At 42.6% G+C, this 27141-nt stretch overlaps 1 protein-coding gene across 3 annotated transcripts in view; it reads right to left on the reverse strand.

Moving 5' to 3' along the window:
• The window catches only part of RSU1 (Ras suppressor protein 1), a 187122-nt gene extending 168584 nt beyond the window's left edge, over positions 1 to 18538 (reverse strand). For all 3 annotated transcript variants that reach the window (XR_005291112.2, XR_006279425.1, XM_038390226.2), the window contains exons 1-2: positions 18382 to 18538; positions 17962 to 18073 (exon numbers count right to left, since the gene is read on the reverse strand). Coding sequence is in view for 1 of the 3 variants with exons in the window: in XM_038390226.2 (XP_038246154.1) it covers positions 17962 to 18070 (109 nt within the window). In the remaining 2 variants the exon portion in view is untranslated. The remainder of the gene's footprint in view (positions 1 to 17961; positions 18074 to 18381) is intronic.
• Positions 18539 to 27141: the final 8603 nt, after the last annotated feature.

Below are 27141 nucleotides of genomic sequence, written 5' to 3' on the forward strand. Positions count from 1 at the left end.
TTCCCACTCTATATACACATTCTTCACACCAATCCACTTGCAAGATTTAAAAGAAATTTACCAGAAACCCAACTGTTTAAGAATTATCCTCCTCACCAAAGTACAGTTTGAAAAAGGCTACTGACACATCCCTTCTCCTTAGCCAACGAGAAAAGAAAGGCTGCTAAAATCTTAAGTACTGCTCCTGTCTTTTGTATTAGGTTCTGGTTAATAGGTTTCCAGTAAATTTGAACAGTGCTCATTCCCACCCATTGCTATTCTGGCTGCTAGAAAAAAAGGACCATTCCCTCTTCCCATCCAAGAGCCTCCTCGTTACTATGAGGATGAATCTCCAATACTCTGTTCCTCCCTTAACCACGAGGCAGCAGAACAACTGTCTGCTATACATCGACCCCAGTCACGCAATCTTCTTCATAGTGGATAGCTCCAGTGCCTGCTGCTGCTCAGAGTGCTGTTGCTTGAGAAAGCTATGAAATTAGCCCGATTTCTGTCTGTTCTTCTACTGTCCCAAAACCTCACCTAGAGAGTTATGAGGAGCAGCAATGAAAACTTACAGTACTGGACAGTTTTCAGAATGCTGCAGCTTGGGAAAGCTTTGAGCAGCAGCACTGGAGCTGTCTGCAGATTAAGGGTATGTTTACACTACAATGGGAAATAAATTCCTGTTCAAGAAGATACACCTGTGCTACTTCTCATCAAGCGCATCTGTACCAGCACAAGTGGCAGGAAGGGCTAGCCAACCTGAGTACATGCTTATGCTGTCAGTCAGTAGTTCTCTACCTTTCCAGACTATGGTACTGCTTTCAGGAATCTGATTTTCTTGCATACTCCAACTTCCACTTCACTTAAAAAGTGATTGCTTACAAAAATCAAACCAAAAAAAAAAAAAAAAAAAAAGCCAAAAAAGTATCAGTCCTATTACTGAAAAAATTACTTACTTTCTCCTTTTTTTACTATACAGTTCTAAAATAAATCAATTGGAATATAAATATTGTACTTGCATTTCAGTGTAATTCTTGAGCCTGTTTTTTCAGTTGAGGCTGGTCATTCTGGGAGGCAGTGAAGCAACAGCAACAATTATGTTTTTCTCCACATTGAGTCTATTCCTGTAGCCTGTTGTAAAACCATGCAAATACTGTATCTAAATGAGTGGACATAACTCCAGAAGATCTCTGTGTACCCCAAGGAGTACGCATACCCTGGTTGAGAACCACTGGTAGAAGTGGCTCCTCCCATCACGAAAGCTACACTGATGTCTTAGTGTGCTAGCTCACTCAGAGTTGGTCTACACTATCACTTAAACTGATGCAACTTGCATCGCTCAGGGGTGTGAAAAAGACACCCCCCCCGGAGCAACGCAAGTTACAGCAACCTAAGCACTGTCCACACCAGTGCTATGTTGGTGGGAGATGCTCTTCCCTTGGCACAACTTGTCTTCACCTGATGAGCTACAGCAGTGCAGCTACACCGATTTAGTGCTGTAGTGCAGACTTGCCCTCATAGCTAATGTGGGTATGTCTCCTCAAGCTGGAATTTATACCTCCAGTTTTGTGTACATATATCTTTAGAAGCACAGCACTGCATAGATTTACATATGTTCATGTCTGGAAAATTATCTTAAGTATAAAGGCTATAAATGTGGTGGTGGGGAGGGGGGAAGGGAGGGGAGGGGAGGGGTGGTCACCACTTATGAGAACGTGATTTTGTATAAGACTGCCCTAACCCGTGAAAGCTTATTTCTGCCAAGTTGAATTTTCAAACCCAGGAACCAACCAGAGAAATGGGTGCCTAAAAGAAGCATCATGAAAATTTCATTTCTAAGACCTGGACATGCAATAGTTCACTCAACCATTTAATGGGCTTGGGAGGAAGAGGAGCAGGAAGGAAACACAGGACACTCACCCTAAATTATTCTCAGAGACCCTTAAAACAAAGATCTCTCTTCAGTAATTCACCAAGAATAGGAGAACAAAGAAAGGTTCTGCAAAGGCAATTGCTATGAATATTAGGATCAGATAACTGGTGAGGAAAAAAAAGGGCAGACAAGAACATTAACCATCATACACAGCCTTACTGTACAGAATGGCTAATACTTAACTTAATATTATGACAAGCATTTTAAAACTAACATGAATTACAATTATAAGATGCAGTTTTTTCCTATCACATGAGGAAGAGGATCATTCCAGAGCACCCTGCTTTAAAATCTGGGACAACCTGGTTCTAAGGATTTCCTCTGCAACACAGTAGCAGAAACATTTGCTGCAGCAGTCCCTGTAATGAGCTGCCACAGAGAGAAGGGGCAAATGATGCCATTTCATTCACCCTCTCTACTAATATAAGGAAAGCTAACCACGTACTTTGTGCATCTATTCAACCGCTGCCTGAAATTATCTTTAATAAACTATAGACCAAGGCCCTGACCAATTCAGATAATATTGTATCAGGCTGCAAATATATTAAGAAATCTGAAAATAAAAGGACAGAAAAAACTTCATACTGCCACAAAAACGCCCTCTGCTGTGTCCTTCACATACCTTCTGAAGCAGTCAACGCCTTTGTAACTATTCTAGGAACATCAAGCTAGAGCCACAAGATGGCATTCTAGCTTCATTTTTGAAGTATTCTAAAGCCAGACAACACATTGACGTCACTTAAACTGTATTTTCAAAGCAGCTGTACAATACAATAAAAACTAAGTAGAGAAACACAGAACACTAAAAATTTAGCATTTTTATTAGTTTTTCAAAAAAGGATCTTGTTTTGTAAGTACTATTTTCATGGAAGGGAACAACCATTTTTGAACAAAAAGCATTTTGTTCTGAACATGACAAATATTTTCAAATTTTAGAATGGAAAGCGTTTCATATAAAAATAAAAATCACAGTATTTCAACTTTCGCTTCTTTTTATTTTAAAACCAAAATGGCTATTTCACTAAAATCTAGTGAACGCACTCCTGGGTTGAGACATCCCAGAATTAAATCAATACCTGTTTATAGAGGTTACTTATGCATACCTCATTCCTAATTTCTTAACTTTTATCATTCTAATCCAAGATATCAGGTGTGCTGAAAAGGAAAAGTCTTCATGTTTGATATATAGTTTAGTCAGCTCACCACTTGAAAGGTGCCTGATTAAGAAGCCACAAAGGGAGACTGAAGTCCTATATTCACAAAGCAGGTATACTCCCGCCATCAGCTTCTCCACCAATACTCCCCCACCAATGACTCAACCCTGACCAATGGCAATCAGCTCTACCACCAGGAGCAGTCCACTTTCCAAGCTCAGTCTACCAGCAAGGATCTATATTGCAGTGACTGTGGTTCTGCAGTGCGTATACTTGTCCATTAGAAAGTCATTCCATATAGACAGGGCCTTACAAAATTCAAGGCCATGAAAAAAATGCGCCCTGAACTGTGAAATCTGGTCTCCTTCCGTGAAATCTGGTCTTGTGTGCTTTTACCCTCTACTATACAGATTTCATTGGGGAGATCAGCGGTTCTCAAATTGGGGATCCTGACCACAAAAGGAGTTGCAAGGGGGTCACGAGGTTATTTCGGGGGGGGGGGGGGTGTTACAGTATTGCCACCCTTACTTTTGCACTGCCTTCAGAGCTGGATGCCCGGCCAACAGCTGCCACTCTTTGGCTGCCCAGCTCTGAAGGCAGCGCAGAAATAAGGATGGCATGGTATGGTATTGACACCCTTACTTCTGCGCTGTTGCTGGCGACAGCTCTGCCTTCAGAGCTGGGATCCCAACCAGCAGCCGCCACTCTCCAACAGCAGCACAGAAATAAGGGTAGCAGTACTGCAGCCCCCCTACAACTCCTTTTTGCATCAGGACCCCCCTACAGTTAAAACACGATGAAATTTGTGATTTAAATAGCTGAAATCTTGAAATTTAAAATCCTATGACCATGAAATTGACCAAAATGAACTGTGAATTTGGTAGGGCTCTACATATAGAACAATGACCAGAGGTCAAAAGATGGTAGCTTTCAGTTACTTTAATCTTAGCCTGGATTCAAACCACTAACCTATAGTGTCTTTCACTTCTATAGCCCATCAAGCCACTCCCTCCCCATGGAGGAGAGCCCTGCTTTCAGTGGGCCTTAAGATAATCAGAGCAGAGGACTGCAGGTGAGGAGCCTATACAGGAACCCAGCATCTTTGAAAAATCAGGCCACTTATTTAGAAGCCTAAATTTGGCGTTAGTGAAAACCAGGAAACTGTTAGACTGCTATCTTGACCTTAACATTTAACACCTAGAAAGTGTGATACATTTAAGTTTTTGGTGTGGATAAAAAAAAAAATCCGCCTTCACTTATCTCAGACCTTCCCAGACCCAGCCATAATTGCCTTTCATGCATTCCCATGCATGAATCTGAAGATTTCACAGAATTTAAGCTAAACAATGTATTTTGGGTTTTTTTGATTTTTTTAAAGTTTGCCTTCTGGTTTTAGAATCTCTAGGATTCACATTTTCAAGCTTTTCTCTGCAACTATGAGGGCTACAAACTTGGTTTTCCAACAAACCTTTGCTTTCTGGTCTGGACCTGTGAGCTTCCTAACCCTGCTACCAGGCTGGATAAGACATAGCACGCTTGTTCTTCCCCATACAGGCTAACAGTGATGGGCCTCAAATGCTGCCTGCTATTGGAAATCTAAAACCCTTAGTGCCACCTTACCTCATATATTTTGGGAGACCCCTGTATCAAAAATTGCTGGTATGAGGTGGGTCAAAGGACCAATCTGACACTCTATGCTAAGTTGGAGTCCTGCCCCCTTAAGTTTCATTCTGGGATCTATTCCTCCTGATCCCTGAAGATTACCTGGTAATAAGGCAGCGTGGTTCCAACACAGAGCTTTGGTTGCTAAAGAAATGAATCCTGCTAAAATGGAAAAGTTGATTCCCACCAAATATTGATGCCTGGCTCAGTGATATGGCTGATTTTGCAGCTAACGAACGACTGACATTCCACACAAAGGGAATGCCCAAAACATTCAAAGCAATTTGGGCTGACTTTTTAAGAGGTCATGTAGCCCCTGAAGATAGATAAGTCACTTCCCCTCCCCTCCATTTATATAAGCCAGTTTATTTACTTTAAGCATAATACACAATTTGGTATATATGTATTTGGAAAAAGAAGAAAAAAAAACAAAACACCTTGCTCTTTCCAAGTCCCTTCCCCCCAGCATTCCTAGGCCTACTTTTTACAGTCCCCTCTAATGAGTCCCTAGATAGCACTTTCCTGCTAATCTTAGTATAAAGTTATTTACAAGGAATGTGTATATAAAATAGATGTATATACAGTATATAGCACACACATGCACACAGTTAAACCCCCAAACATACTTGACATGCCCTAGCAAGAGAGAGACAATAGAATTGTCAAGACAATAGAAAGGTTGGTCAAGCCTCAGAAAAAGTCTACCTAGGGATGAGATGTGGTTCAGGAAATTTCAGGGAAACGGGTTTCTTTGGTGGAGAAAATGAGGGATGGGGAAGGATAAAAAGTTGGGTTTACAAAGGTGAGTTAATGGCTATCTTAACTATGGAGCATCCGATGAAGTGAGCTGTAGCTCACGAAAGCTTATGCTCAAATAAATTCGTTAGTCTCTAAGATGCCACAAGTACTCCTTTTCTTTTTTGCGAATACAAACTAACATGGCTGCTACTCTGAAACCTATGGAGCAGTTATCACTACTCTCAAATTCAGAGTGGAATTGCAAATACCCCATTAATGGCAGTATTTTTTGTTCTTGTGTTAATAGTGAGTGAGGTTCTTTACATCTGCTTTAGCAAAGTTACAAAACATGTACCTTACAAGTGCACTTACCAGAAGACAAACCATTAATCTCTTGATTGTAACAGGGTTCTTGTACTATTCTTATTTTTCTTTATATTAACTCCATCAAAATGGGTAAATTAAAATGGAAGGCTTAAGTTAATGCTGCCTAATTAGATTATGCCTGGCCTCTGCTTCCATTGTGCCTAGCTACTTTTGCATACAGTTCTAGTATCTTTACACCAGCGGTTCATAAATATAGTCCACAAGCAGTTTACTCAACTGCTGTCTGTTTTGAATAAATGTCAAGTCACATTGTATTAAATTAATATTGGCTGTCGATGTATGGAAAAAACAACATGCTCCATCATGAATCATTTGAAAAGTAGGCTAGACAAAGCACTGGAAAAATACATCCTAGGGAACAATCCTATACAGGAAAGGGGATGGACTAGATGACCCAACAGGTCTTTTGCAATGCTATTTTCTGACTATGAATCACAAGAGTAGAGTATATAAACAATCATTTTGTTACTACTAACGCTGCACACAGGACACTGGTATCACAAGCACTGACTTTTTTCAAAGTGCCAGCAGGTGCTTGACCACCAGCTCTGCCCCTTCCTCCAAGGCCCCACCCCATCTCTTTCCACCCCTACTCCGCCTCTTCCTGCCCAGTTCTGCCCCCTCCTCCCAGTGTATTGCATCCTTGCTTCTCCACCCTCCCCCACGGCCTCCTGCATGCCACAAAACAGCTGATTGTGGCGAGCAGGAGGCAGGTGTGGGGAAGGAGGGTGAGGGGGCGCGCTGATCTGCAGGGCCTGCCAGTGGGTGGGAGGCACTGGAGGGCTGTGGTATTTCCCCGTGGGTGCTCCAGCCCCAGACCACGCATGGAGTTGGCGCCTATGACTTATTAACTTAAAAGCCAGCGTAAGAGCGGTCATGGAAGCAGATCTTTCTTGTCCAGATGCTGGAATAAATTATAGGCACGGATTTAAAAAGTAGACATGTTTCAGAGTGACAAACAGAATGAAATAATGTTCTGATATATTTTGGCTTACTCAAGAAGGTCATTTAATACACAGAAAAGAACTAATACAATACCCAAAAGCTTACTGTGAGGTCTACAAGAAATCAGCAACTAAAATATATTTTAATAATTATTTGTATGCCAGTGGCACCTAGAGGACCCACTGCACTAGTTAATGCACAAACATTGTGAGAGATGGTCCCTGCCCTGAGGGCTTCATAATCACAGACATTTGGTATTTCCCCCATTTCACAAATAGAAACTGAGGCACAGAGAACTAAGGCCCCAATCCTGAAAACATATCCATATGCTTAAATTTTACTTGTTGTGATAAATGAAGCATGCTTAAGTACACACTTGGAAAGTAAATGTAGATAAGGGACAAAGGTAGGGGTTCTTAAACTTTTTGCTGGCACTACCCCATTTTAATTATTTCCTCCCAGATAGCATTGAGGATGCCATTTGGAAGAGCGAAATGGTATCCTCTGCACAGCGCGACATCGTATGTATGGTGCGTGCAAGGTCACGCTATGTGGAGGATGCCATTTTGTAGAGCAAAATGGCTTCCGCCATGCAGTGTGACCTTCCATGCACTGTACATCCAAGATCATGCTGCGTAAAGCAAAATGGCATCCTTCACACACTTGAAATCGCCGCAACCTTATCTGCTGATGACATGACCCCATCTGGGGTTGCAACCTACAGTTTGGGAAATGCTGAACTCGTGGCATGTCTACACTGCAGCCAGAGGTCTGACTGCAGCACATGAAGACATACCGAAACTAGCTTTAATCTCAGACTTCGAAGTCAGAAGGGACCATCATGATCATCTTGTTTGACCTCTTGTATGGCATAAGTCACAGAACCTCACCCACCCACTCCTGTAATAGGCCCATTACCTCTGGCTGAGTTACTGAAGTCCTCAAAATGATGGGTTAAAGAATTCAAGTTACAGAGAAATCCACTATTTACTCTAGCTCAAACCAGCAAGCGATGCATGCCCCACAGTGCAGAGGAATGCAAAAAAACAAAAACAAAACCAAACACAACCCAGGGTCTACATCAATATGACCTCAGGGAAAATTCCTTCCTGACCCCACACATGGTGATCGGTTATGAAAACCTCGGGAACGGAGGTTGTTCACAACTCTGAAATGTTTGTAACCCTGAACAAAATGTTATGGTTGTTCTTTCAAAAGTTTACAACTGAACAATGACTTAATACAGCTTTGAAAGTTTACTACACACAAAAAAAATCCTGCTTCCCATTTTTTTTTTTAATAGTTTATGTTTACCACAGTACTGTACTTGCTTTTTTCTTTTGGTCTCTGCTGCTACCTGATTGCATACTTTTGGTTCCAAATGAGATGTGTGGTTGACTGGTCAGTTCGTAACTCTGGTATTCGTAACTCTGAAGTTCTACTGTATCTCATTAACCACTCTTTCAAAATTTGTTCTAGAACCTTGCATACAAATGAGGTCGAACTAATGGGTCTGTTTCCCAAATCACATTTTTCCCCACCCCTTTTTTAAAATATAGGTACAACCTCTGAGTTTACAGATTATTAAAAAGGCTATTGGGCTTGCAATTTCATACAATAGTTCCTTCAATATTCTTGAGGGAGATTATCCAGCCCTCCACCCCCAATTTAATTACACTGTCTGAGTTTGGCTTCTACTTCAGATGTGGTAATTTCTACTTCCATATCCTTGTTCCATTAGCCACCCTGCCATTGCCATAACTCTTTATTGCCTAAGTTTTTAAGAAGAGGCAAGTATTCATTTAGGTTTCAGAGTAGCAGGCATGTTAGTCTGTATTCGCAAAAAGAGACGGAGTACTTGTGGCACCTTAGAGACTAACAAATTTATTTGAGCATAAGCTTTCGTGAGCTACAGCTCACTTCATCGGATGCATTCAGTTGAAAATACAGAGGGAGATTTATATACACAGAACATGAAACAATGGGTGTTATCATACACACTATAAGGAGAGTGATCACTTAAGATGAGCTATTACCAGTATTCATTTAGGTGTTAGATCACAACTAGATTATCTTTCATCTCCACCCCATCCTCAGTGCTCAGCATTACCACTTCTTTCCTTGTGGCACCTTAGAGACTAAGAAATTTATTTGAGCATAAGCTTTCGTGAGCTACAGCTCACTTCATTGGATGCATTTGGTGGAAAAAAAACAGAAAAACAATCTCTCCTCTGCTTTTTCCACCAAATGCATCCGATGAAGTGAGCTGTAGCTCACGAAAGCTTATGCTCGAATAAATTTGTTAGTCTCTAAGGTGCCACAAGTACTCCTTTTTCTTTTTAAGGAATACAGACTAACACGGCTGCTACTCTGAAACCTGTATTCTTAAAGTATCTTTTGGGTTGAAATTTCTTGTTTTCATCCCAGAGGTGAAGAGAAATCTTTCTATTTGCTGTTTGAGGTTCAAGCACTGTATTAACCAATGCCTATTCTTTGAGGAACATTTGTCTTTTCCTTTTAGGCCAAGGAAAAGAAATACCAAAAAGCTCTTATTTCTGTACTAAGATTGAGATTTTAATTACACAAGAGTCAGGAAATTGAGAAAGAAGAGTTCTAACACCACAACCCTGTCAAATTGTGTGTGTTCATTTCTCCAACTAAGGTCTTTTGATATGCAGCCACAACACTAGACAGCATAACAGCATTCAGGAAATACAATGACATCAGAAAGAAGCTGTTTTCCCATATTGCTCTTCTTATAAATTGGTCACTTAGTATCCATCCTCTTTTCTGGCAAGCTAGCAAATAACCCCAATGCTACCTTTCATTTTACAGTAGTCTAGATTAGTCAGGTTCAAAGACCAGGACAAGGTGCAGATGCAGCCTTCATTGCTCCGGCGGATGGTCTTCTCCAGTCCATAGACACAAGAACTACACCCACGCTCACCCTCCCGGCCCTCTTTATATAATTATCACCAAGTTCTCTTATCCTGCTTCCAAGAGGCTATATGATGAGCAGCCATTTTTCTGCTCATCATAGAGGAGGGTGAAAAAAAATTGTTAACCTCTGAGGATAGAGCAAGCAGTCATGGGGTTAAACTGCAGCAAGAGATATTTAAGTTGGACATTAGGAAAAACTTCCTGTCAAGGTAGTTAAAACACTGGAATGAATTGCCTAGGGAGGCTGTAAAATCTTCCTCACTGGAGGTTTTTAAAGAGCAAGTTAAAAAAAAAAAAAAAAAACACCCATCAAGTACAGTTTACAGAATACTTCGTCCTGCCCGAGTGCAGGGGACTGGAGAAGACAACCTCACAAGGTCCCTTCCAGTCCTACACTTCTATGATTCTAAGCTCATGTGATTGTCCCAATCAACCTGAGAGATCACTGCTTCTTCCATGACTATAGCCTCCCTTGGCAGCTATGTTCCACTGGAACTATCAAACCATCAACCAACAGACAAGTTGGAGACACAGATTTGTCACAGTAGCTGAGCTGCATCACTGGACTCACTTCAAGCAGCCATGGACCTCACAGAATTCAGAACTAAATACAAAATTCACTCTTTCAATTTTATTTCCCTTCAATAACTCCCTATACACTCAACCACAGCCACTTAAAATGCTCCATCTAGGTTGTACTTCACTAGATTGCTGATGAGAGCCATGGTTCTTCTTTTACTTGTTGAAGTTTGACACCTATAGCAGAAGGGATTTGGGGGGCTCTGATGGTTACCCTGTTACTAATTATTTAAATGTTCAGATGCCATAGGCCAGATCCACAGGACTGAATTTTGTACTTTTAAAATCTCTTTAAGCTTTGCTGTTACCTCAGATGTGCACCTTTAGTGATTTATAAAACTGCAGTTATTTCTGCCACTGAAGAGCCTACTGTAATTGCAAGCATCCAAGGGGAAGAGCTAAGTTTCAGCAGCTAAACATAATGAAACCTCTCTTTTAAGTTACAGCCATACAATGGAGAGGGGGCTAATGCAAAGGAGGAGAGAGAACACTCTGCTATGGAGCTCTAGTAAATGTTAACATTTATATTGTTCTAGGATCTTAAGGCCACAAGCAGAGGTGAAAAGTAGGACCTTAAATCATAAAGTAGGACCTTAAATCAAAGGCAGAGTCATTGCTGAAGGTCATATGGAAGGAGTCCCACCCCAATGAACAGATGGGTTATCCTTGACACAAGCACCATCTAGAAACAAGTCTTTCAGAGACACAGATTTAAAAGACTTGTTGACTTGCAATAACTGTGGATAAAATATTTGTTATAATGGAAATCTGCCAGGTTCGCATAATACCTATGCTAGAGGCTAAATCGGGCTCCTTTCAATTCAAACTGCAGGCTTGGGAGGGTCACAGCACTAGCACTTGCAAGAACTACTACTCTGCCCTACAAGTAGTCTCACCTCCTCTCCACACTCAAAAAACAAACCCTCCCCCTCCCCTGGGGGGCAGGGAGAGCATACTGAAGCTGTGCCCATTATGCCTCAGTTCCCAATATCCTGGAAAGTCAATTTTTTATTCCATCCCTCCAGCCTTGCTTTCCCCTTCATTCTTAGTATAACACAACAGCTAACTCTGAAGAAAAAGTGATTTTCCTTTAAAAAAGGAAAACAGGCAAGCTCCACACAGATGTGTGGAGCCAAGATAAAATACTGCTGGTCCGAATACCAACATGAAGGAAATAACTAAGGAAGACATAGTGGGCATAATAACAATGCCACTACAGGGCCAAAGATTCTCAGCAACTCTTGGAAGACACCATATTGTTGTAATACCGCAAGGCCATTCAATTTTATCTGTCTATACTTACACTAGACAGGACAACTATGCCAAAGTTACTATGTGAACTCCCTGTGAAGGATGTAACATGAACAAAACAAGAGAACCTTAATACCTGCGTGCTACCTAGCAAAAATTAACATTTAAGAGTAAAACAAATTACAGTAAAGCTGTTTTATCTGGCACTTCACCAACAAGAAAGTTCTATAACCCAGCATTTCTGATCTTCATTGAAATTCCGGTTTATAGTCTGGTTGACGTGGGGCTGGCAGGGGGTTAGGGCACAGAAGGGGGTGCAGGGTGCCAAATCTGTGGGGCGCTCACCTCAGGTGGCTCCCCACATGCGGTGGCCTATCCTGGCTGCTCCGAGGCAGAGGTGCAGCAGGCAGCTCTGCATGCTGCCTCCTCCCATAGGTACCACCCCCTCAGGTCCCATTGGCTGCAGTTCCCAGCCAATGGGAGCTGCAGAGCTAGCGCTTGGAGTGAGGGCAGAGCATGGAGCCGCCTGCTGCACCTCTGCCTAGGAGTGGCCAGGAGAGGCTGCCACTTGTGGGGAGCCACCTGAGGTGAGTGCCCCCCGGGATCCGGCACCCAACCCCCCTCCCATGCCCCAACCCGCTGCCCCGAGCCCCCTCCTGCATCCAAACTCCCTCCCACAGCCCACGCCCTGTACCCAATTCTGTGCCCCAACCCCACTCCCAAGCTCCCTCCCTCTTAGTTAATCTGCATTTTTCACTACCTGGCACCCCACATTCCTCCAACATGCCAGATAGAACTTTTACTGTACTATCAACATTGTTGCCCTTTCTTCTGACATAGGTATATGTGAAGTATAACTTATTTTATTTACACATCTAATGCAGTACTGCAACAAAGGAGTTCAGACAGCACACAAGAAATCCCTTGATTGAGGAGACTGCCCAACAACACTGGCCAGTTTTCAGAGACAACTGCTTCAAAAATTGATGCTACTTAAAGACCAAAGTCTCCTGCTACAACACATCTATACAGAAACTCACAAAACAAAACACCACTGCACGTCTTCCCAAGACTTAACATTTGCTTGCATTCTAAGAAAAAACATGCAACACTGTCTTCACCACATGACAACACCTGCGAAAACGTTTTATAAGTTGAAATATATGCTATTTACTTCAAACCATAGATATGTAGCAACCGAAGAATAATTGCTTTTGGCAAAAATAGTTTAACATATTACAACTCAGGATTTTTAATTAATACGTGGTAATTATTTTCTTACAACAATAAAGATAGACTTCGAAGTTAATTTTTTCAGAAAACAGTTTTTCATAAATAGAAAATACTATAACTAAACAGATGACACAATGGGTGCTGAAACATGACAGCTGACTAGTAATCTGCCTAAGTATAAACCAATAAATAACTTAAATTTCCTTAATATTATTAAGTAATGATGGTTTTGATTGCATGAACCATTACATTATCTAAAGAGATCTCAGAAGAGAGCAATCTCTGCATAATATCACATTGTGAAAAAAGAGAGTTCCTGTTCCATTATATTTGAATTAATTACACTACAACTTCAGAGTTACGAACGCCAGAATTACAAACTGATCAAACCTCATTTGCAACCGGAAGTACACAATCATGCAGCAGCGAGGGGAGGGGAGGGAATGCTAATCCAGTACAGAACTGTGTTAAATGTAAACTACTAAAAAAATAAAATAAAGGGAAAGCAGCATTTTTCTTCTGCATAGTAAAGTTTCAAAGTTGTATTAAGTCAATGTTCAGTTGTAAACTTTTGAAAGTACAGCCATAATGTTTTGTTCAGAATTACAAACAAATCAGGTTATGAACAACCTCCATTCCAAAGATGTTAACTCTGAGGTTCTACTGTAGGAGATAATTAACATTCAGGTCCTCAATTTGCCTCACAGTACTGATCTTGAACCCTCAATAGAACTTTAGTTCGTCTTCTTCTTTACTTGCTTCAGATTCCTTTGCTGAAACAATTACTAATTTATGTTTAATTCTGAAAAAACATTTTAAGAGAAAATTAAGAAAAGGTCTCAGTGGATCACAATCTTTTCTCACTTCTCTAATCCTTAGTTTTCCTGTTGCCATGAGAAAAATCAAAATCCTGGTATTTCTTTCTTGGGGAAGATAATTGTTCCTGTTCCCAAGTACAAATGGAAGCTTTATTAAAAGGTCTAATTTAATAAATGACAACAGTTGCATTTTAGGTGTGTGTTTTGGTCTCATCCACAAGACTTGTAAGGCATCATGCATTTTCAGTGTAAATGTATAAAGAAAGATTTTATTCTAGATTAAGAAATGCGCTTAGATTTCCCAGCCCAAGAAAGCAAAACAAACAAAAAAACCACACCACCTTATCAAGAGCATACAGTTAATGTACAAAGTTATCTACAGAATAATTTGATTGAAGCCCCATATGCCTGCCCATTGGCACAACATGCTGCCATGGATAGCTACCACATGGAATTGCACACAGATTTCACATTTGTCTGTAGTCCATGGGATTAAGATTTGCCTCCTAGACAGAACTGTTTCTTCTTGTTTTGTCCAAACATGAGTCTGAGCCAGAACACATGTAAGAGAAAGAATGTAACTGACCTTCTATATAGGCGAGTATGAGACACATAAAACTGCAGTAAGTCACACACGTAGCGTAGCCAAAAACTTAGGAGCCAAAGTCTATCCATGGTACAGTTTGTGTTAAATTCTTAAAATCGCTTTCCAAAGTTCCACACTGGTTTAATATTTTTTGGAAGAACTGAAGTTAAAGGGAATATTTTATCCCAATGGATAATCAGATTTAATTAGTACTGAAATATTAAATTTATTGTACGACTTTCAGATATGAAAATTCCAAGTTTCCAGCTCTTTAGCCCAAAATGGTATATGTCAGCATATAAAAGAGAAGCTATTTTATAATTTATTTACACAGATCTAGACCAGACAGTGCCTCTCAATTCTGGAGAATTATGTATTATATGCATCATTTGGAATAGAACCTCTCCTTTTTCCTCTTGTTTGACACCCTTTTGTTTCATCTTATTTTCTGTATGATTTCATACACACATTTGTGTAGATCAAGTAATCATACATTATTGTTCACACAGCCTCCAGCATAATTCAAGTATCTGAGGATTTTAAAAACATGTAAAGCTAGTCTAATCTACAAATTTAGGATGGCTTAACATCGCTCAGGGCAGTGAAAAGTTTCACCCTGTGAGACAAGAGTTAGGCCAACCTAAGCCAGTGCCAAGTCTATGAAAGAATTCTTCCATCAACCTAGCTTCTGCCTCTTGAACACATTTACTACAGCAATGAAAGAACTCCTTCCATCACTGTAATAAGCCTCTACATTACATTAGTACAGCTGCAGTGTTTCTAGCACACATATGCTTCACTCTGCTCCCACTGATTTCAATGATAAAACTCCAGTTGACAGGTTGGCAGTTATTAATACTTTAGAAACCACTGAATTTCTTACTTCCCAGATCTTAATTCTCAACCCTACCATTACCTATAGTAGATGTTACAGGAAGCACTGCTGACAATTCAGTAAATTTCTGAGTATTTAACAGACCACAGCAATAGTGAGTAGTACGTTGTTGGAGATGCCAGACCAAACTCAGCCCTGGCATAAACAAGATCAATTCAATAAATTTTCATGCTAGAATTTAATATGCATTTTAGATTAAATGTAAAGCCAAAGTGCTGATCACCAGCAATCACAGAAGAGCCATAGAGCCATTCATAGGAGCATTTACCCAAGCAGCTAGGGCAAACTACAACTCATTATTTTTAAGATTAATATTACAATGTTCACTAGAAGTGTTTGATTTCCAAGCAGTAGTCCTACAACCAAAAGATAGGTGGGGAAATCCCTCCATGGAGCCCTCCCTGCAGTCAACTGGGATTTATCTATGCAAATCCATTTGCAGAATCCCAGCTTTGTTTGCTACTACTGATATTTTGTTAACACTGGTAGTGTTACAGGTTGTTATTTTTCATTTATATGGTAGTCCATTAACAAAGCTCAGAAATACCCCTTTAATTAGACCAATCAGAAAAATTCATATGCAGAAAAAGTGACTTTACAGAACATAGTAGTGACAAATCATGAACAATTCACTTTTTATAATAGCAGTAGTTTTAAGTAACACAGAAAATGCATGGTCGTTTTTACATTGCAGTTTAACCTACTGATGAGTTTATAAATTTATAAGATGCACAATCAGGCCGCAACTCAACTAGCCCCCTGAAATCAATGGTCTCACATGAGCAGAAAGTGGCTCCTGTAAATAAGTGCACACAGTCAACCTGTGGAAACTCTGATGTTGTGAAGGCCAAGACTATAACAGGGTTAAAAAAAGAACTAGATAAATTCTTGGAGGATAGGTCCATCTATGGCTATTAGCCAGGATGGGCAGGGATGGTGTCCCTAGCCTCTGTTTGCCAGAAACTGAGAATAAGTGACAGGGAATGGATCACTTGATGATTACCTATTCATTCATAAGAACATAAAAATGGCCATACTGGGTCAGACCAAAGGTCCAGCCACCCCAGTATCCTGTCTGCCTACAGTGGCCAATGTCAGGTGCCCCAGAGGGAGTGAACCTAACAGGTAACGATCAAGTGATTTCTCTCCTGCCATCCATCTCCATGCTCTGACAAACAGAGGCTAGGGACACCATTCCTTACCCATCCTGGGTAATAGCCATTAATAGACTTAACCGCCACATATTTCAGAGTAGCAGCCGTGTTAGTCTGTATTCGCAAAAAGAAAAGGAGTACTTGTGGCACCTTAGAGACTAACAAATTTGTTAGTCTCTAAGGTGCCACAAGTACTCCTTTTCTTTTTGCGAACCTCCACATAAGTATCTAGTTCTCCTTTAAACCCTGTTATAGTCCTAGCCTTCACAACCTCCTCAGGCAAGAAGTTCCACAGGTTGACTGTGCGCTGTGTAAAGAACTTTTTTTTGTTTTAAACCTGCTGCCCATTAATTTCATTTGGTGGCCCCTAGTTCTTATATTATGGGAACAAATAAATAACTTTTCCTTATTCACTTTCTCCACACCACTCATGTCATATCCCCCCTTAGTCTCCTCTTTTCCAAGGTGAAAAGTCCTAACCTCTAATCTCTCCTCATATGGAACCCATTCCAAGCTCCTAATCATTTTAGTTGCCCTTCTCTGAACCTTTTCTAATGATAGTATATATTCTCTGAGATGACGGGACCACATCTGTATGCAGTATTCAAGATGTGGGCATACCATGGATATAAGGGCAATAAAATATTCTGTTTTATTCTCTCCCTCCCCCCGCAAAGATTCCCAACATCCTGTTTGCTTTTTTGACTGCCACTGAACATGGTGTGGACGTCTTCAGAGAACTATCCACAATGACTCCAAGATCTCTTTCCTGATTAGTTGTAGCTAAATTAGCCTGCATCATATTGTATGTATAGTTGGGGTTATTTATCCACATTAAATTTCATTTGCCATTTTGTTGCCCAATCACTTAGTTTTGTGAGATCTTTTTGAAGTTCTTCACAGTCTGCTTTGGTCTTAACAATCTTGAGCAGTTTACATCTGCAAACTTTGCCACCTCACTGATTACCCCTTTCTCCGGATCATTTATGATTAAGTTGAATAGGACTGATCTTAGGACTGACCCTTGGGGAACACCACTAGTTACTCCATTCTGAAAATTTACCATTCCCTGTGGGGCACCTGGTTTTGGCCACTATGAAAGGACAGGATATTGGGCTAGATGGACCTTTGGTCTGACCCAGTATGGCCGTTCTTATGACAGCACTATGTTGGTGGGAGATCTCCCGCTGCCACAGCCACGATCTATATGGACGAAAGATGAGAGCGCGCGCTCCCATTTGGCTTAGAGCATCTTCACCAGAAGCTTTACAGCAGTCACAATGAAGCCCCAGTCAGTTGATGTACTGTGGTATTATCATACAAAAGTAGTCAGATATATTTATATATATTTATTGGTTTGGAACCCAATTAGCACAATGCTGAGAAAATGAAACAAACAAACAGACTGAGAGCTACAGTGAAACTGATAACTGATTTTCAGTGTCCAAGCTGAAATGCTCTAATAAATTTGTTAGTCTCGAAGGTGCCACAAGTACTCCTTTTCTTCAAGCTGAAAGGTAAAGTCTGAACAGCAAAAGGCCAAGTTCATCCTAACAGAGACAGATAAGGAAGTTGTTTGACTGTTCCTCCTACTGAAAGGGCCTCGTTAAAAGCCAGCCTCCTGCTTCTATCACAGATTTCAGAGGCTGCAGGTGGCTGGGAGGGCGACAGGGGGGTCTTGGCGGAAACCCTCGAGATACCTACACAAGCCAGAGACGTCCAGCATGTTAGAGATGCCCCGGTCACACATGTCCACCTCCGGCTGGCTCTTCTCCCTACTCTCCTCCACGATCTTCTTCAGGGACTTGGACATGGCCTGGGTCAAAACACAAACAGCCGCACGTGACGGGGCTGCGCCCACACACCCACCGTCGAGGGGGTCGGAGGGGGTGGGGGGCGCAGAGACCCACCGAGATGCGACGATGAGGGCGCCCCGGCCGCGGACCTGGCTTCAGCCAAGGCAGCGTGTGCGGGGCGAGGGGTTGACCGGCCGCCAAAGCTGCCAGTGCCCGGGGCAGCGGGGGGACCCTGCCCAGGGCGGCCCGGCGCGGCAGGGGAGCGGGACACCTGCGCCCTGAGGTACGCCCTCCCCGGAGCCGCTCCGGGACCCCCGAGACCACTCACCGGTGGGTGCTGCGGGCGGGGCCGTGCAGGACAACGCGGGGCCCGCAGGGACACTCACTGGCCGGGACACACCCTGTTAAGATACCGCCCACTCCCCAGCGCACGCTCCGTGCGCGCATGCGCATTAGGCCCCGGCCGGCCCGGGCCGTAGAACGCTCCCAGCCCCATATAAGGCGAATCGCTCCGGGGACTGGCTCTACCCGCCCTTGGAATGCGCAGCTCCCGGCTGGCCAATCAGGGCCGCGCATCCCGCCAGCCAGCCAATGGCCGGGCCCGGGGTGCGCGCGGAAGGCGGTGTGCTGGGTAGCCGCGGGAAGGGAGTTTCCCAGCCTGTTCGGCGCGAGCTCCGCGCTTGGGGCGGGGGGATGTGTAGCGGAGGCGGCTGCTGCAAGGCTGCGCCCTGCCCCTTTGCCCAGAGCCCGCTCGGCATCCGCCCCCAGCGCAGCAATGGGGCGTCGGGGGCAATGGGAAGGGGCAAAGTAGGCTCTGAGGCCTGCTGCCTGGCTGGAGCCCCGTGGCAAGCTGCGTCTCCTGTGTCGCTTGGTGCTCGCCGCACAGCCATCGGTTTGAGTAAACTTCTAAACAGCTGTTCCAGAGCCGCGTGGCAAGAAACTTTCCCATTAGTTCGGAGTATTTGGTTTATTTACGTCCGACTTTAAAATAAGAGAAGGATGAAACAAGTGAGGGAAGATGTGTTTAGGGACGGACCAGCACCAAATTTCCGCACAATACTTTCTAGCTTTTAATCAAACTGATTGAAGAGCCACTCAGAAATGTCCATTTACTTTTGGGGAAGGAATAATTTTAAAGGATTTGCCCTTCATGTAAATAATTTTGATCTGTTTTTTGCCAAATACACATACGACATGATGCAACAGCCATTTTGATCTTATTAGCTATTTTTAGGATATATTTAGACATGAAATTAGAGGAAGGTTTGGAATCATCAGAGGAGTGAAGTTCTGGAATAGTCTTTCAAGGGAAGCAGTGGGGGCAAAAGACCTATCTGGCTTGAAGATTAAACTCGATAAGTTTATGGAGGAGAGGGTATGATGGGATAACATGATTTTGGCAATTAATTGATCTTTAAATATTCATAGTAAGTAGGCCCAATGGCCTTTGATGGGGTGGGATCTGAGTTACTACAGAGAATTCTTTTTTGGGTATGTGGCTGGTGAAACTTGCCCATATGCTCAGGGTTTAGCTGATTGCCATATTTGGGGTCGGGAAGGAATTTTGCTCCAGGGCAGATTGGAAGAAGCCCTGGAGGTTTTTCGCCTTCCTCTGTAGCATGCGGCACGGGTCACTTGCTGGAGGATTCTCTGCACCTTGAAGTCTTTAAACCACGATTTGAGGACTTCAGTAGCTCAGACATAGGTGAGGTTTTTCGCAGGAGTGGGTGCATGAGATTCTGTGAAGCTGTAGCTCACGAAAGCTTATGCTCTAATAAATTTGTTAGTCTCTAAGGTGCCACAAGTACTCCTTTTCTTCAAGCTGAAAGGTAAAGTCTGAACAGCAAAAGGCCAAGTTCATCCTAACAGAGACAGATAAGGAAGTTGTTTGACTGTTCCTCCTACTGAAAGGGCCTCGTTAAAAGCCAGCCTCCTGCTTCTATCACAGATTTCAGAGGCTGCAGGTGGCTGGGAGGGCGACAGGGGGGTCTTGGCGGAAACCCTCGAGATACCTACACAAGCCAGAGACGTCCAGCATGTTAGAGATGCCCCGGTCACACATGTCCACCTCCGGCTGGCTCTTCTCCCTACTCTCCTCCACGATCTTCTTCAGGGACTTGGACATGGCCTGGGTCAAAACACAAACAGCCGCACGTGACGGGGCTGCGCCCACACACCCACCGTCGAGGGGGTCGGAGGGGGTGGGGGGCGCAGAGACCCGCCGAGATGCGACGATGAGGGCGCCCCGGCCGCGGACCTGGCTTCAGCCAAGGCAGCGTGTGCGGGGCGAGGGGTTGACCGGCCGCCAAAGCTGCCAGTGCCCGGGGCAGCGGGGGGACCCTGCCCAGGGCGGCCCGGCGCGGCAGGGGAGCGGGACACCTGCGCCCTGAGGTACGCCCTCCCCGGAGCCGCTCCGGGACCCCCGAGACCACTCACCGGTGGGTGCTGCGGGCGGGGCCGTGCAGGACAACGCGGGGCCCGCAGGGACACTCACTGGCCGGGACACACCCTGTTAAGATACCGCCCACTCCCCAGCGCACGCTCCGTGCGCGCATGCGCATTAGGCCCCGGCCGGCCCGGGCCGTAGAACGCTCCCAGCCCCATATAAGGCGAATCGCTCCGGGGACTGGCTCTACCCGCCCTTGGAATGCGCAGCTCCCGGCTGGCCAATCAGGGCCGCGCATCCCGCCAGCCAGCCAATGGCCGGGCCCGGGGTGCGCGCGGAAGGCGGTGTGCTGGGTAGCCGCGGGAAGGGAGTTTCCCAGCCTGTTCGGCGCGAGCTCCGCGCTTGGGGCGGGGGGATGTGTAGCGGAGGCGGCTGCTGCAAGGCTGCGCCCTGCCCCTTTGCCCAGAGCCCGCTCGGCATCCGCCCCCAGCGCAGCAATGGGGCGTCGGGGGCAATGGGAAGGGGCAAAGTAGGCTCTGAGGCCTGCTGCCTGGCTGGAGCCCCGTGGCAAGCTGCGTCTCCTGTGTCGCTTGGTGCTCGCCGCACAGCCATCGGTTTGAGTAAACTTCTAAACAGCTGTTCCAGAGCCGCGTGGCAAGAAACTTTCCCATTAGTTCGGAGTATTTGGTTTATTTACGTCCGACTTTAAAATAAGAGAAGGATGAAACAAGTGAGGGAAGATGTGTTTAGGGACGGACCAGCACCAAATTTCCGCACAAATACTTTCTAGCTTTTAATCAAACTGATTGAAGAGCCACTCAGAAATGTCCATTTACTTTTGGGGAAGGAATAATTTTAAAGGATTTGCCCTTCATGTAAATAATTTTGATCTGTTTTTTGCCAAATACACATACGACATGATGCAACAGCCATTTTGATCTTATTAGCTATTTTTAGGATATATTTAGACATGAAATTAGAGGAAGGTTTGGAATCATCAGAGGAGTGAAGTTCTGGAATAGTCTTTCAAGGGAAGCAGTGGGGGCAAAAGACCTATCTGGCTTGAAGATTAAACTCGATAAGTTTATGGAGGAGAGGGTATGATGGGATAACATGATTTTGGCAATTAATTGATCTTTAAATATTCATAGTAAGTAGGCCCAATGGCCTTTGATGGGGTGGGATCTGAGTTACTACAGAGAATTCTTTTTTGGGTATGTGGCTGGTGAAACTTGCCCATATGCTCAGGGTTTAGCTGATTGCCATATTTGGGGTCGGGAAGGAATTTTGCTCCAGGGCAGATTGGAAGAAGCCCTGGAGGTTTTTCGCCTTCCTCTGTAGCATGCGGCACGGGTCACTTGCTGGAGGATTCTCTGCACCTTGAAGTCTTTAAACCACGATTTGAGGACTTCAGTAGCTCAGACATAGGTGAGGTTTTTCGCAGGAGTGGGTGCATGAGATTCTGTGAAGCTGTAGCTCACGAAAGCTTATGCTCTAATAAATTTGTTAGTCTCTAAGGTGCCACGGGTACTCCTTTTCTTTTTGTGGTCTGCATTGTGCAGGAGGTCAGACTAGAAGATCATAATGGTCCCTTCTGACCTTAGTATCTATGCATCTAGTTGGAAGATGGAATAAAACTGAAGTACATAGTATGAAATTAGCAATTTTTTTTGGACTAAGGAGCTGAAGCCTGTGTTAATCTGTCATATCAACAGGCTAAAGCCCCAATCCTGTACTGAGAATAACACATATGCAGAGGTCCACCCTTGTGGCTCTCTGCACAAGAGTGGGTCCTCAGATTTTGTGGGCCCTTCCTATACTCATATGGTCCTTACCATAGTAACTGAGGCCCAGACACACAAAGCTATTTAAGCTTCTAACATCCATTGATTTCAATGAACCTTTGGGGATCTGGGCCTGAGCACCTTAGGTTCTTTAATCCATTTCTCCTCATAACATCCCAGTAAGAGTAAAAACTACTGTTTAATCCCCATTTCATAGATGGGGAACCATGGACACTAAGCGACTTGTTTACGGTCACAAGCAACCTGGGTGTGCGCAGAGTCAAATGTGACTGCTATGTTTGGTCACTGAGGCACTCCTCTGGGCAGCTCCTGCCCAACTGGGGCACAGGGAGCCAGTGAGTTCCCAGCCCACCTTCCCAGCGGTCTCCAGCTGAAGAGGCCTGGAGGCAGGGACAGAGCGAGAGGTTTGTATAAGTTGCCACTGGCAAGAGTTGGTGGCCACACTGTGAGGCCACCAAAGAATTTGTTGTGAGAACCCAACTAGACACTATTACCAAACAAATTATTATTATTGCAGTAAAATTATTATGCTGATCTCTGGTTTATAAGAGCAAGCTTCCAGAATTTCGTGTATATTTTACTGTTGAGTATTAAAACACACTTCAAACAAGTCAATTTAGTAGTTTATGATTGCATTTATCTTTATGAATCACACTTTTCTATTACCTCTCATTTAGTGTCAATCGGATTTAGTCATAGTAACATAGAAAGCCAATTCAGCAGTACTATCAATGACTTTTCATTCTTCAAATCGTAGCCCTTAGAAACGTTTATCATATAGCTGTCCCTGATATCAGACCTTTGTAAGGTAACATTAATAATACCCAGAGGTGCATATTTAAAGGAGGCTAACAAGTACTGTAATGTAAGGTGAAATTGTGACAAAGTGGGAAATTTTTGTAAATTTTTTATGAAGTCTGTGTGTGCCTCAGTTTCCCCCATGTGTTGCAGTGTTACCTAGGGAGTGGAAAAGGGCTGTTTGCTCTCTGGGCAGGCAAAGAGACATAGATATGAGTGTTCCTAGCTGTCTGGATCTTGGTCCCCATATCAATGGAGCCTTTGAGAAGACAGTGGTAAATCCCATTGCCTGGCTGATACCTACCCACCGAGGACCCAGAGGAGTATGGATTTTCCTGCCTTTCCTTAGAAAAGCTGAGCAACAATCCCACAGCTCAAGATCAAAGGACGGGAGGTGTGAGGATAAGCCTTGGCTTTTGGAGGCAGTCAGGGCTCTGACCTGTGATTCTGACCAAGGCTGTCAGATGATCAGACAGAGCTTGAACAATGGAGTTCACTACAGCTTGGCTGGGCACTGTGCTACCCAGAATGGACTGTGCTTTAACCTTCATTCCTCTATGCCAGTGGCTCTAACCTTTCCAGACTACTGTATCCCTTTCAGGAGGCTGATTTGTCTTTCATACTCCCAAGTTTCACGTCACTTAAAAACTACTTGCTTACAAAATCAGACATAAAAATACAAAAGTGTCACAGCACATTATTACTGAAAAATTGCTTACTTTCTCATTTTTGCCATATAATTATAAAATAAACCAATTGGAATGTAACTATTGTACTTACATTTCAGTGTATAATATATAGAGCAGTATAAACAAGTTGTATGAAATTATAGTTTGTACTGACTTCCTTAGTGCTTTTTATGTAACTTCTTGTAAAACTAGGCAAATATCTAGATGAGTTGATATACCCGCTGGAAAATCTCTGCGTGCCCCCAGGGATACATGTACCCCTGGTTGAGAACCACTGCTAACCCAGTGACTTCCTAAGATGTGTCCAGATGACTAATAAACCCTGCGGTTTTACAGTGCTCTGTGAATGTCACTGCAAGTCCTGGTGAAGTGCACTAGTCCCTGAAGAGCGTACAAATGTTCAGTAGGGGGTCTTTCTCTGTTGGACTCGCTGAATGGAGCTCACAGTGTGAAGCAGAAGTGGTGCAGCACAGAGGTCTAGTCTAAGGAGGCAGAGACGCCACATGACTTACCCTGGAGAAAGTCAGACACACGGAAGGGATTCCTCCTAGTGACTGTTCTAAAGCTAGGGCCATAGCACTGATTCTATGTATCAGTGACAGAAATATATGCACATTATTTGTGCTTTGCCAACTGCAATCATCAATGATTTGTGTGGAGGTTTGCCATAGTGCAGATACCATAATATAGAATAATGTATTCTGTACCAGCTATCATGGTCTTTGTAAAATAGAGAGCAGTGTATATAGATGTGACAACAAGCTATTCCTGGCAGCAATGTGAAAGCAGATAATAAAGCTTATTAAGCACATTTTTTATGTTTTCAAATTATATAATACTATATCAATAAGCACTGCATCATTTATTGGAAAAATCTTTTTTAAATTATCAGGTTTGCTTTTCTTTGTGTTGTGCTCCACAGTAATTTTCAATGAGCACTTTACATTGCTCTGTACCTTCAGAGACAGAAACATTGCTCATTAACAGCTTTTTTCTTTAAAGTCCTCTTCCTTAATCTGCAGTGGTATTTTTGTTGTGGTTTCTAATGTTAGAGGAGAGTGCTACTGTTGTTTTTCAACCAGAACAGATCATTTATTCTGATTTTAGATCCTGATTATTTTTGTCAGAAACAGTTGCTTTAGATCAAATGAACCTTGTAGTAAAAACTAAATTCAACAGCCCATGTGTGCTTTTCTGTAACTTTTATTTTTTTCAAAGGAAATTGTGCATTTTATTTAATTATAAATAAAATCAGGCAAAATTACAAAACTATTGTGCTATTTTTAAAGTGGAACAAACTTTAAATCTAACAGGTAAAAGTCAGCCATGCCTAGTTTATCTTATAAGTTTCTTTTCATCCCATATCATTCTTTTCTTTCTTTCACCAAGGCTCACTGATTTGTATAGTTTATTTCAAGTGAATAAATGCATGGCACTATCAAAGTCCTTCCCTAGATCGGAAAAATGCAGAATGTCAGAAACTGTTAATTACAACAATGTTAAACTTGATTTTGTCCTAATTGTGTACAAGGACTTTCATGTTTAGGCATGTGTTTGCGGTTGTGGTAACTAGGGGTGGGGGCCAAAGGCCGAGGCTAGACAATTTAGGGCCATATTCTGGCCTGAGATTCCCATTTTTACACCAGGTCAGACAGCCCATCCCCCTCATCATATGGAAAACTTTCAAAAATGTATTTTAACGAACTGGTCAGCTTAACAGCTTTTCTCTTCTTTATTGTGTGTGACTGTGTAGTTATGAAGTGAGAATTTTCTAATGTTGAGAAGACCCATGCACAACAAGGGTAGATGACTTAAATTTCCCCTTACAGATCAGCACATTGGCTCACTTGCTAGTCCATTCCAGAGATTCTTCCTAATGAATATTGGATTGTGACAAAGTGTGTGGGAGTTATATGATATGAACCAGCAGCCACTAGGTACTATGCTGAGACCATTTTTCACTTGTGACTGAAGCAGGCAATTGACTCAGAGAGAACTTGGAGAAGAAGGGAGTTGTTTGCCTGCCCTTCTGATCACAGAGACCAAAACAATTGTAATCAAAATTGAAAGACTATTCCTCTGAACGCCTATTCTGAAGTTACATTTATTGAACAAGTTGCTGCTACATACATCATTTAGTTTCCGTATTTTGTTTATAAAGAATCTATTTTAATTTTAAAATAGATTTGAGAAGCTTCAAGAGGTTAATACCTCAATGAAAATTATGAGAATTATAATGGTATGTAAAGTCTAAGGCCTCAATCCTGCAGCCACTTAGACACATGGTAAATTTTAATCATGCGAGTAATCCCATGAACTTCAATGGGACTACTCAAGTGTGTAAAATTAAGCATATGCTTAAGTGCTTTGCTGGATCAAGGTCTTAAAGAAAATGGATTGTTTTTGAAAGTACTCAGTCCTGTGAGTACAATAGAACTACCAACATAAGCAGTGTAATTATTTACTCATGTAAATATTTACTCAATGTTACCAATATCATTATTTACTCATGTAAATATTTACAAGATGGGGACTTAGAGTAGCAGCCGTGTTAGTCTGTATTCGCAAAAAGAAAAGCAGTACTTGTGGCACCTTAGAGACTAACGAAGGTGCCACAAGTACTGCTTTTCTTTTTAAGATGGGGACTGTTTCTGAAAAAGATTAGCTTTATCCAAACGTACTTGAAATGATGGTTAAGATTTTCAAAGCTAATTAATTAATGACAGTTATGTGTCTAAATCCCCTAATCAGATTTGAATGTATTTTTTTTTTCATTTGAGATCATTTTCCTAGCACCTCAGATGCTGTATATTTTGTCAGGTTTCAGAGTAGCAGCCGTCTTTAGTCTGTATCTGCAAAAAGAACAGGAGTACGTGTGGCACCTTAGAGACTAACAAATTTATTAGAGCATAAGCTTTCGTGGGCTACAGCCCACTTCATCAGATACATAGAGTGGAACATATAGTAAGAAGATATATATATACATACAGATAAGTTGGAAGTTACCATACAAACTATGAGAGTTTTTCTCCCAGCAATAAGTGTGGGCAGGTGCCCTTCAGGAAAGAGACTTTTATCTTAACTAATTAGCCTCTCACAGTTCGTTAAATTGGTTAGTCTCTAAGGTGCCACGAGTACTCCTGTTCTTTTTGTATATTTTGTGTTCATCTTTTCTGTGTAACAAATTTTTTATGACAGTAAGTTACAAAACACATTTTTGTACATTTTTTAGACAATTACTTGCTTAGAGAACATTTATTTCAAATCTTGTAGCATAATTTTTAAAAATCATACTATATTTCAAATACTAATATCCAGCACGTTTTCACAGTTGTGTAAAAAAGCAGACATCCTTTTAAGAATAAAAGGAGCTCAAATTTGTTTGAAATAATTCTAAATGCACAACTGTA

This window comes from Dermochelys coriacea, chromosome 2, assembly GCF_009764565.3.
Source record: "Dermochelys coriacea isolate rDerCor1 chromosome 2, rDerCor1.pri.v4, whole genome shotgun sequence".
In the NCBI taxonomy this organism is placed as follows: domain Eukaryota; kingdom Metazoa; phylum Chordata; order Testudines; family Dermochelyidae; genus Dermochelys; species Dermochelys coriacea.